The sequence below is a fragment of the Mytilus californianus genome, unplaced genomic scaffold, assembly GCF_021869535.1.
Source record: "Mytilus californianus isolate M0D057914Y unplaced genomic scaffold, xbMytCali1.0.p SCAF_1, whole genome shotgun sequence".
Classification (NCBI taxonomy): domain Eukaryota; kingdom Metazoa; phylum Mollusca; class Bivalvia; order Mytilida; family Mytilidae; genus Mytilus; species Mytilus californianus.
Window position 1 is genome coordinate 78938936 of NW_026262581.1, and position 13199 is coordinate 78952134.

The 13199-nt window shown below is 32.6% G+C and overlaps 1 protein-coding gene across 1 annotated transcript in view; it reads left to right on the plus strand.

Annotated features, from left to right (window-relative positions):
* Positions 1-145: 145 nt before the first annotated feature.
* The window catches only part of LOC127708537 (trafficking protein particle complex subunit 13-like), an 87587-nt gene continuing 74533 nt past the window's right edge, over positions 146-13199 (plus strand). The window contains exon 1 of the mRNA XM_052213447.1: positions 146-207. Coding sequence (XP_052069407.1) covers positions 165-207 — 43 coding nt within the window. The 5' untranslated portion in view covers positions 146-164. The remainder of the gene's footprint in view (positions 208-13199) is intronic.

A 13199-nucleotide genomic window follows, 5' to 3' on the forward strand; every position in this document is an offset into this window, starting at 1 on the left:
TTATTTAGATAAGGACTTTTTTTTATATTTAACAAAACTACTTGAATGTGATGTAATGGTCAAACCCTCGAATAAAAATTATACAGCTTCCTTAGAAAACAACACGTTATAAATTTAATGCGTCCTTAGTTTAGCTGTCTCTATACCGGAAGTAGCTGAAGAAGATGGAAGGTGCAAGAGAGAAAGAACACCTTTTGGCGTTAAAAGGTAATTTTTACCGATTATCTAATCATTTAAGTATTTACATATTAAAGTTAAATACAAAACTAAAATTTAATTAGTAGACAGTAGTGTTTGTAGCCAGTGGTACACGTGATATTTTGATATGTGACATGGTATCGTCTGCTTGAGTTGAATATTTTCCTCTGCATAAATTGTTACTCCATAGAGTATAGAGCAACTAGTTACCAAAGTCCAGCCTCATGTAGAATAACTTGATTTGGAACCAACTATAAAGGTGATAAACTAATTGACAATCGAGCTTCATTTAAATTCACTTAGTTACAACTTCTTACAAGATAATATAAGGCAAGTGCTACTGGCAGTAATTACAGGTAGAATAGCTGGTAGATACAACCACGTTAATGATACCTATGTCCGCAAATCAGCAGTTATTTTGCCATTGCTCCTCATTTTCACAGTTTACAATCTATATTTCTGATCACATTTGTCACTTAAATCTGTAAATGTAGAAAGAAATGCATACTAAAAAATACATTTTTACAGTATTTTACCTCTCAATAGGGTTATCACCCCAAGCCAATTTACAGTCACAACAGGTGTAATAAATTTTGTTACATAATCCTAAATTTAGCTAATTTAAAAAGGGTTAATCAGCGGACATTTCAGTTTTATTTTATTTTTTCATATGACCACAATTTGCAATCATTGCCTTAGCTATTTGGTATAAATGTTATTTACAGTACGAAGAATTCTTTTATAATCATATAAGAAAACACAGTTTTACTTGAAACCTGTTAAAAACTTTAATATCAGATGTATATAAATTGTCTTTTTCATCTAACCTGTATCACATAATATGTGATTTGTATTCATCTTACTGACTTAAGGGCATACAAAACTGTATACATTGTACTACATTTAGGGATTCTATCGTATTGAAGGTTTACAAGGCGTTGGTTCATTGTTGTTTGTAATTTTACATTTGTATATGTTTATGGGGCTTTTTAGGGTTTTGTAAAGTGGTTATACTAAAACTGCATGCATAGAACAAAAGACTTCTAAACTGTATGAATTGTCTTGATGAATTAAGAATTAATAATGTCATAAGTATACGATGTAAGATACATGTACAATAATACCATATTAAGGTAACATATTCTTCTGTGTGTGATTTCCAATATTCTCTGACCCATGAAAAGAGAATAATATAACTTTAGAATTATAAAAGTCTCTGTGAAAATAAAATATATAAAATTAACTTTACAGTCCATTAATGACATTGAAATTTTAATCACAGTTTTAAACAAATATTTGGTGCCCTGTCCTTTACCTTCATACTTTTTAACACCCTATCATACTTTATGATCAGTCAGTACTCCAATTCATCTTTTAGTAACATAATTCGAGTTATCCCAATTGGTCAATGGTTGTGTACTGTTTTTATGCCCCCGACGTAGGCGATGGGGGCATTAAGTGTAAACCTTGACCGTCTGTCCATTCCATTTTCGTTGCAAAGCTTGAGTGGGGGCATTCGTATCCTCAGACACATTCTTTTTTTATTGTTTGTTTTTTTTTACAGTTGGGTAAGATTGTTTGACAGTTTATGACGATATTTGTTAGATTTCATTGCCAGATACACAACATATTTAATGTATAATTGTTTGTATTACCACACATCAGTGTTTTTTCAATGCACAAAATCCACAGATCTAGCTTGATCAGCATCTATTAAAGAATTCTGCTCAAACTGGTTTATAGTGGCAGTCTTGAAACTGCAGTGAGGTGAGAGTTTGTTCCATGTAGAAGGCCTCACTATGATCATGATGATTTTGAGATAAAGACAATGAAATTTAAAGCACTGATCTTTTGCTATTGTTTTTAGGGTAAAGATTGCATGAAATGCAATCAAAACCTTATGGTACTGACTTGATATGTATATCTCCCAAGGTTATCACTACCTTTGATAGCTCAAACAAAATAGTGCAGTGAAGTGATCATTCTTTAGATCCTATCCAGTTAATGTCTTGCTATTAATTGATGACATATTATACTATCTAAGTTACAATATGATGTTTATTTGAATTACCATACTTGTCAAGAAAACAAGAAACATTTTGTTTATTACATAAGGTATGCTAACTCCAACTCAAATTTATCATTTGCCTTGCTAAATACAATTCAATGTTTTATTATAAATTCACAAAATGGCTAAATGAAAGTAAGCCTTACCCTTCAGTGCTTACAAGCACTTTGATTTTCATGCCATATCCTTTCTTTTCCATTTTTACAGTAGTTTTACATGTATATTGACCACTTCTCACTCAAGCTCAATAATGAGACATAAAAACTTCAAGAATTAATATTTTTGGGAATGTACATTATCAGACTCAAAGAACAACATCTACAACATATATATAGAACAAATGGAAATTCTAATGTTCATGGACATCACAACATATCAAGCTAAATATATGTTGCTTCTGCTCTTCTTCATGAGTTACAAATATCTTTATATACAAGACTTTGCATTACTTGTTAAAGTTACATGTAACATCCTTCATCATTTGGTTGTTGCTTAGCTAGGGCCTTCATTTTTGTCCGATCTTCTTCAAATTTGAGGAAAGAATTCATCAACACCATAGATGATTGTAATGATAAGAAAAATATGAAATCGAGAACCATTTTTTTTAGTGAGGGGGACTTATATCCATTATTCTTGTTACCTGGAAAGTGCATCAATTTCTTATCAAATCCTCTTCAAATTTGTTTGAAAGTTCCCACTAAGCCATAGATAAGTTCATCATTAAGACAAATCTGAATGGGGTGTTCGGTTTTAGGCAATTCTTCACATATCATGCACTAACTCCAGTATTCCTTGATTAATTTCCTCAAAACTACATTATTGTTGGATTGATTGCAGGAAGCTCCCTTTCGATTGTGTTTCATTTTCTTAATTGCCTTTCTAGAGTTACAGGATTTAATTGTCAGATGAAAGTTAATTTTTCACATATTGTGCCATAACTTGAGTTTGCTTGGATTGATTTACTTGAAACTTTATAGGATTGTAGGAATAGGTAAATATAACACACTGTTCGATTAAAAAAAATATGTGCTTTGTCCTTCCAGAGTTGTAGGACTTTTAAAAAAAAAAAGTGCTTTGTCCTTGCAGAGTTGTAGGACTTTGACCATCAGATGAATAAATTTATGACATTTTTTTAAATATCATGCACTATCTCTAGAATGCTTGGATCAAATTACTGCAAACTTAACAATGTTGTTAGGATTGGTGAATGTAGAATTCACTTTTGATTTTGAAAAATTTCTTGTTTGTCATTCAGGAATTTGATATCGATATGCCTAAGGGTATCCTCATGCATGTATTTCAACTTGTATTCCAAGGAAAAACAATATACATAAACGTTCAATTAAAAATTAAATTAAAAAAATTAACTACATAGGGGTCATTCAGGGTACTCCAACTCAGGGCACACAAAGGATATCCTGCCCACACTTAGTAAGTTACCTGTGAGTAGGACTTGTAAAATATTCAATCTTAAATTTTTTTTGTCTGGAGCTATTCTCAACTCTTATCTGTCATCCTTTAACTTTCACAATAATCTTCTCTTAAGTAGTTTTAGTAGTCCAGCTACTGTATCACAAGCCTGTCAACACTGAGGTTGTGAGTTCGAATTCCACAGATGCCAGGTGCGTTCGACTCCAATCTTAATTGACTTTAATGTTGTCAGTTTTCCTGCCAAAGGTTGGTGGTTCTCTCTGGACACTCAGGCTTCCTCCACCAATAAAAACTGACCCTCACGGAAAAGCCAATAGTGATGAAAGTGGTGTTAAACACCAATCAATCAATCAATCGATCTCTTCTGAAACAGATGGGTCAATTGAGACCTAACATGGCAACAATCATCATTTGGATATCTAGTTTTATAACAAATGTGCCCAATAATCCGTCCTGCCAACCAACATGGCTGACATGGCTTAAAAAATAGAACTTCTTTTAGGAGTTATTGCCCTTAAATGACAAATTTTACCTTTTTTTTTTTCATTTTTGCCTATTATCTTGAAAACAATTATATAATAGGAAACTTTTTTATATAGCAAAAATTATCAGCAAGACAAGATTTACAAATAAGTGAACATGGCCGAAATTGTCAGTCAACTACTTATTGGAGTTATTGCCCTTTAATGACGATTTCTACCAATTTGTTGCATTTTTGCTTATTATCTTGATAATTTTAATAGATAGAAAGAAACTGCTACAGTTAAAATTATAAGCAAGACACAATCAACAAAAAAAGAGATTTTAGTCATGAATTATATTTTAGTCTACAATGTTGCAGAGTGGCCATTTTTGAAGATGAACATAGATCCAAGTCAGAGATACCAGCTCTTTAGAGCCTTCAGTTATCAAATGTTTTTTAAATTTTTATTAAGACTTCCTCATAAGAAAAAAACATGGATGAGTTTGATAATCAGAAAAATCTGAAAGGCTGGAAATCTCATTTGTTTTTTTGGGACAATAATTTGAACCAAACTTGGTGGGAATTATGTATGGGAGGTCTCCTACAAATGGTCCTTATCTGATTTTGATCAGATTGAAAACATGGCCACATTTAGAGGCAATCTTTAATTCATTTTGGATGGTGAAAAAAATTTTCTGAAACTTTGGGTGATTGATGATCTACAAATATCCTTATTAAATGTTGATATAACAGGCATTCATGGAAACATGGATTGAAGGCATATAGTTCCCTTAGAAACCTATGGAAAATCATTTTTCATCTTTCATATGAATCAAGCTGGCAATTTTAAACAATATTGGGAGAAATGATGTATGGAACTATTGAAAGGCATATCCAAATGAACAGCATTTGTTCACTGATTATATTTCAACATCTCATCAGTGTACAAGCCAAGGCAAAATATTTTTATTTTCTAGATAAGTTGTACATATAAACCTGACTTGAATATATCCATGAAGAGAGGATTTTGATTTTCTTAAATTTTACATAGAAATTGTTGCTGAATTTAGCCAGTTTTAAAGGAAATTTCTCATTTTGAGTACATAATTGTCTTTCAAAATTCTGTATCCATATCCTATGAGGGGTCATAGTTCAGTTTAGTTTTCTTTATAAATTGCATTTTGCTGCTTTCTCAGTTGAATAATACAGACTTCAGGGAACCTCTTGTTATCTCAAGGCTAGTTCCTGTTGATGTAAAACAATACTAATGTACCAGTTGTTCTAAACAGCATGAATTTAAGATAAATTTGGTGTCAAGATAGTAATTGTCACAGAACATTAGATAATGGACAAGCTTGGTAGTAAGCTAATGGAAGCTTACAATTATAGATTGTTGTATATCATGAAGAGAAATGTCAGGTCTATTCTCAGATTAGTGTGCTCAGATACTAAGAAAATATTGATTTTGGTTTTTCTTTTCATGATGGATCTTTTAGATTTCTTTGTTTGATTCGTTAATAAATCTGTCTTGTCAAATATTGATGTTTATAAAAAACAGTAAATATTTTCACTGAGTATAGTACTTATATTGTATTTTGTGTCAGTGACAATATTTATATTGATCTGTGGTTTTTTAATGTCCTAAATGATATTTATATGTTTTGAAATTTTACAATGCTGTACGTACAAGTAGGTTTTTGGTGGAGCCATATTTTGTAGTTGAGATTATTTATAGACAAGATGAAGCGATCTTGTATGTGTTTAATGCAAATTAATAAAACATTCTTTAAGTTTTTTAGTTATATGAAAATTAATTCCCTTTGATAAGACCTATATATTTGGACAAGAAAAAAATAACAGAATGTTTTATAAGTACCTAGCTACCAACCCTAATGTTGTACTACTGTCAAAGAAGGATGTATCATGATATACAATTGTCTGTCCAAATTTTAACATGTTGCTTGATAGCTCAAGGATGCTTTGATAGATTATCATAACATTTTGGTTGGAGTGGGCAGTATATTATAATGACTGTGTCCATTCATCTGTATGTCTGTCCACTCTAATGTGTGTATCTGCTACTGCCCTTGAACTGCTTGAAAAATTTTGTCAAATTATTGCATAATACTCACATGATGCATTTTTGCACCTCCTATTTCATTTCTTGGTCTAAATGATTTTAGGGGTTATATTTGGCATGACATGGCCCATCATATCCACACACTAAGTTAAACATGAATAACTGCTTTTTTTAGACCCCTTATTAGAATTTAATGAAACTGTCTCAGAATCTTCATCATAAAATGCCATATTGTGCACCTTCTATTTTGTTTATTGATCTGAATTATTTTTGTTTTTGTCTAGGATTGAAAACAGGGGGATTTCTTTTCATTTATATGATTTTCATTTTTGTTGTTCCACTAGCTAGCTGTCCTGAACAATCTTGATGCAGATTCCTGAAAAACCCATTGTGAGTCAATGTAATGGTGTATGACAAAATTGACTATATATACGTACTATTAGTAGTTTCATGCTATTCATTGCTTATTAAGAGGTGAATATGAATATGTGTTGATTATAATAAATAGGTTATTTTGATGTAAATGAAAATAACAAAGCCCTTTTCTCGATTTGCCTTCATAGGAAACTCTGAAAGGCAAAGGATGTAGAAGACCTGAATCACTTGAAAATCCATGTGACCAAAAATAATAGCCAAATCCATCTAAGGTCAACTTTGCCTGAGGGAGTTGGAACCTTAGTTTGATACTAATTTTAATTTTATCAATGGGAGAATTTAAGAAAAGTTTGTTATAAATAATATCAGTACATGTACATTATGTACCAAAGCACTGACTACTGAGCTGATGATTCCCTCCTGGACTAATAATGCCCGTAGAAAAAAATCGTTTGATGTATGTTGTTTGCATGACCATGTACTAGTAGATGGCTTTTAGGATCATAAAGAGACTCTACAAGGTTTTATGCTATGTCAGAATAGTATATGAGCTTTTTTTCTGCATGTATCACATCAAAATAATTATAGATTAATCTATACAACATTTAACACACAGATAGCAAGCAGCTTGCACCAAAAATTAACTGTGAAGAACGTGACACTAATATGGTAACTTTTTATCCACCATTCCATTTGATAGACAATGGAATTAATCAAATTTACACTGAGTTTGTTCAACAAAATGTATAAAAAAGGTGTGTGTTTTCCCTCATTTTGTACAATAACTTATGTTAGCTTGCATTGTCAATGATTGTATTGCAGGAAATTCTTACACAATCTTAGAATGTAATGTCTTACCTTCAGTTTTTGGGGCTTTGACTTTTGTTGTTCAACAATTTCTTAATTTCGTTCATTAGAAAAATGATGGTTTCCACTGGCGTTTTGCTATATCCAATAAAATGTTTGTTAAGTGTAACAGATTGGTAAAAAATTATAAACTTTCCTTTCACTTTTGTTCTTTCTGAGTTGTGGAAATTGTTGATGAAAAGATGAGCTTTTCGGATTCCATATACAGTAATAATGACTTGATTTTTTTACCTTTTCATTTAAAATATTTATGTTGTGGAAAGAAGATAAAAAAAGAGAAGACGTTATGTACAATCATGTCATGTGCTTACAGTTTATTAAGAGCATTATTAGCAGAAATGTGTTGTTTTCCTGCCTTGCAAGACATAGGGCTCCTAGGGGTTAGCTCTTATATTTCAGCAGGTAGATTAGACCATGATACTTTAAATCTTAAATACAGATGCCTTATTTTCTGAAATTTATGCTGGCATTTGTCCAGTCACATCAATGTCCTTGACCTTATTTTCATAGTTCAGCGACAGATTAAATCACTGTATAGATATTGTCAAGTGATTTTTTTATACGACTGCAAAATTTTTGCAGTATTATAATGGTATGACAGTGTGGTTGTCATCAAAAGACATTTGGTTTTTAGACAGTAACTTGAGTATAAGTGTATGGATCTCTATGAAATCGATCACAAGGTTTCACACCACAAGGGAAGGTTGGGATTGATTTTGGGGGTTATTGTCCTAACTGTTTAGGAAGAAGGACCACAAAGGGGCCAAAAATAAGCAATTTTCTTGTTTTAGGACAATAACTCATGTATAAATGTATGGATATCTATGAATTGTACCACAAGGTTCCATACCTCAAAAGGAAGGTTTGGGTTGATTTTGGGGGTTATGGCCCAAACTGTTTAGGAATAAGGGGCCAAAAAAACAAGGATTTTCTGGTTTATGGCCCTAACGGAATAAGGACCAAAAACAATACTTTTCTAATACTTTGTATAAATTGCTTATTTCTTGACCAATATCAATGGGGTTTAATTCAAAGTCTTGAATTCTTGAGGTTTTTTATACGACCGCAAAAAAATTTTTGTGGTCGTATATTGGTATGACGTTGGCGTCGTCGTCGTCGTCTGGCGTTGTCCGAAGACACATTGGTTTTCGCACTCTAACTTTAGTTTAAGGGAATGGATCTCTATGAAATTTTACCATAAGGTTCAATACCACAAAAGGAAGGTTGGGATTGATTTTGGGGGTTATGGTACCAACAGTAAAGGAATTAGGGGCCAAAAAGGGGCCAAAAATAAGCATTTTTGTAACTTCCAGACATAACTTGTGTGTTAGTGTATGGATCTCTCTGACATTGTACCACAAGGTTCCATATCACAAAAGGAATGCTGGGATTGATTTTGGGAGTAATTGCCTCCAAATTTTAGGAATTAGGGGGCAAAAAACAAGCATTTTTCTAGTTTCATGACAATAACTTGTGTGTAAGTGTATGGATCTTTCTGAAATTGTACTACAAGGTTCCATATCACAAAGGGAAAGCTGGAATTGAGTTTGGGGGTAATTGCCGAAACGTGTAGGAATTGGGGGCCAAAAAGGGGCCAAAAATAGGCATTTTTCTAGTTTCCAGACAATAACTTGTGTTCAAGTGTATGGATCTCTCTGAAATTGTACTGCAAGGTACCATACCACAAAGGGAAGGCTGGGATTGATGATGGGGTAATTGCCTCAATATTTTAGGAATTAGGGGCCAAAAAGGGGCAAAAAACAAGCATTTTTCTAGTTTCAGGACAATAACTTGTGTGTAAGTGTATGGATCTTTTTGAAATTGTACTACAAGGTTCCATATCACAAAGGGAAAGCTGGGTTTGAGTTTGGGGGTAATTGCCCTAAACGTTTAGGAATTTGGGGCCAAAAAGGGGCCAAAAAACACATTTTTCTAGTTTCCAGACAATAACTTGTGTTCAAGTGTATGGATCTCTCTGAAATTGTACTGCAAGGTACCATACCACAAAGGGAAGGCTGGGATTGAGTTTGGGGGTGATGAATCATAAGGGGGTTTAAAAAATTTGGGGGGGATTTTTTTTTTCTTTTAAAATTTTCCATTTTAAGTTGGTTATTTCTGATTTATATTTAAAATCAAATAATAATGATATGGTAGGAGATACACACCAAGCAGGATGTGTAAATTATTATATAATAAGTATTGTGCAATAGCAAGAAATCTTCAATTGCACAGTATTGCACAATAGCAAGAAATCTTCAATTGCACAGTATTGCGCAATAGCAAGAAATCTTCAATTGCACAGTATTGCGCAATAGCAAGAAATATCCAATAGCACAATATTGCGCAATAGCAAGAAATTGTCAATTGTACAGTATTGCGCAATAGCAAGAAATATTTAATTGCACAGTATTGTGCAAAAGAAGATACTTCGTATAAATTGCTTATTTCTTGACCAATTTCAATGGGGTTTTATTCTTGAATTCTTGGGGTTCTTTAATATGCTGAATCTAACCGTGTATTTAGTTTTTGGATTTTGGGCATCGTTTTTAAATTGGTCCACATTGAGGTCCAAAGGGTCCAAAATTAAACTTTGTTTGATTTCATCAAAAATTGAATATTGGGGTTCTTTGATATGCCGAATCTAACCGTGTATTTAGATTCTTAATTTTTGGTTCCATTTTCAAATTGGTCTACATTAAGGTCCAAAGGGTCCAAAATTAAACTTAGTTTGATTTTAACAATAATTGAATTCTTAGGGTTCTTTGATATGCTGAATCTAAACATGTATTTAGATTTTTGATTATGGTCCCAGTTTTCAAGTTGGTCCAAATCGGGGTCCAAAATTAAACTTTGTTTGATTTCAACAAAAATTGAATATTTGGGTTCTTTGATATGCTGAATCTAACCATGTATTTAGATTTAGGATATTGGACCATAATAGGTGAATGTCCAATTAAAAATTTTTAAGTTCTTAGACCACATTCATTCTGTGTCAGAAACCTATGCTGTGTCAAATATTTAATCACAATCCAAATGCAAAGCTGTATCAAGCTTGAATGTTGTGTCCATACTTGCCCCAACTGTTCAGGGTTCGACCTCTGCGGTCGTATCAAGCTGCGCCCTGCGGAGCATTTTATTATAAATTAATATGCTGAATCTAACAGTGCATTTAGATTTTGGATTTTGACCACATTGAGGTCAAAATTAAACTTTGTATGATTTAATCAAAAAACAAATTTTTGGGGTTCATCGATATGCTGAATCTGACGGTATATTTAGATTTTGGATTTTGAGCCTGATTTTCAAGTTGGTCCAAATCATTCAAAATTAAACTTTGTTTTTGATTTCAACAAAAATTAAATATATGGGTTCTTTGATATGCTGAATCTAACCGTGTATTTAGATTTTGTTTTTTGGCCCCATTATCAAATTGATCCAAATTGAGGTTTCAAGGGTCCAAAATTAAACTTTTTATGATTGCATCAAAAATTGAAATTTTAGGGTTCTTTGATATGCTTAATCTTACTATGTATTTCGATTTTGGATATTGGACAATAATAGGTAAATGTCCAATTTCAAATTTTTCAGTTCTTAGACCACATTCATTCTGTGTCAGAAACCTATGCTGTGTCAAATATTTAATCACAATCCAAATTCAGAGCCGTAACAAGCTTGAATGTAGCTATATATAGTGTCCATACTTGCCCCAACTGATCAGGGTTGGACCTCTGCGGTTGTATCAAGCTGCTCCCTGAGAAGCATTTTATTTTAAGTTATTTTGCGTAACAGGACAACTATATTTAGTATATAGAATTGTTGCAGCAGACAGTGTTTACCTGACCTTTATAATTACCTCATTTCACCTTTTATTGGTCAATGTCAAGTATTCATGATTTGGTTGGTTTCTCATATACTATCAGCAGTTTGATATATTGAATGATTGAAAGAGGTATATTTGTCTTGAATGGTTCATCTTACCTTGACCTCAAACATTATGGTTCATTGGATGGTCAACATCAAATGTTTATGATTAGGTCAGTTATAAGATACTTTAAGCAATGGGTCAACAATGGTTGTTATATGAAATGATTGTAAGATGTACAGTCTCATGTGCAGGCTTCATGTGACCTTGACCTCATTTTAATGGTTCTTTGGTCAATATTAAGTTTTCCTGAATAGATTTGTTTCTAAGATACTACATGGAGCAGGTCAACTATATTTGATGTAAGAATGGTTGTATGATGTATACATGAATGTATGTAAGGCAGCCCTCATCTGACCTTGACCTCATTTTAATGCTTCAATTGTCAATCCTAAGTTTCTATGGTTAGGTCTGTTTCTCAGTTTCTGTAAGCAATAGATCAACAATATTAGATGTACCAAATGATTATAAGGTGTACACATCCCTCTAGCAGATCTTACCTTGAACTTATTTTGATTTATCTTGATAATGTAAAGTTTATGTGATATCTGTACTTTAAAACTTGATCTTATTCTGTAGACTTGGACTTTCATAATGAAATTTAGTCATGGTCAGTAAATTCAGTGTGTGCCTGGTGCACTCATGTTTTTTTTACCTTTTATTACAATTAAAAAAAAAAATCACCCTTTCAAATAGGGCCAGTTTGTTGTTAACAGACCAATGTTTGTAAGCTTGAATTGAGCTCAGATTGGGAGATCATGTAAAAATATAAAAACTGAAAATAAAAAATTATGTGATCAAAGGTTTAAGGCACCCATCCAATGCACCAGTCTGTCTTGATATTTATGACCTCTCCCTAAATCAACTTGGCTCTTGTAACAGTGGTTTTGAGCTTATGTACCATTAAGCAATAATCAATCAATCAATCTACATGAGCTATGGATTCCAATCAAAATTGTGTCCTATCTCATATTCCTCTGCTCAAATTAATCTTAGAGCTTTTCATACTTAACATGATCAAACATGATATTAAAATGAAATGGAAATACATTAGTAAAAACAGCAGCAACATTAACATGAATGGGAATGAGGCGAAGACTTATTAACCATGGGAAAAAGAAAAGAGTTAGTACATTTAAGTAATAACAGCAGCCCTATTTACATTATTGAGAGGTCAAGGCTTATCAACTATGGGAAAAGGAAAAAAAAGTAATACATAAAAGCAAGTCAATCAGCCACATTTGTATTACTGGGAGGACAAGGCTTACAAACTCATGCCTGATAATGGGAAATGAAAAAGAGAGCTGAAGCTTTTTGGAAAGTAAGGAAAGAGCAAGTTTTGAGTGGATTTATATGATAGAGAATATGATGGATTTTGTTATTCCCATGGGTCTAGTTTAAGCACAACAGATACAGAGATGTAGCTTATGTATTAGTTGTGTTTTTGGGTCCCTGTCTCATTGATATGATCTACCAACATCTCCATTTAGTTATTAATGTACAGCTCAATCAATGCATGTGGTTTGTTTATTGTCCTTTTTGTACTTTAACATCAAACTATTCAGTAAAATTGGAGTTATTTTGACAAGAAGTTTTGTAAAACATATGAACCTAAAATGATTCTTCCTGGAGACTCCTTGCTGCAACATATCTTAAGTGTCCATTTTTGAAACTTTTTTTGGTCAGATTGCACCCAATTCTAGCATATTTAGCAAGAATGGTAACATAACAATTGTAAATTTAAGGTTTTGTTTTGCTTCTAATGTAAAATCCAAGACGGCCATCAGTACCAGAA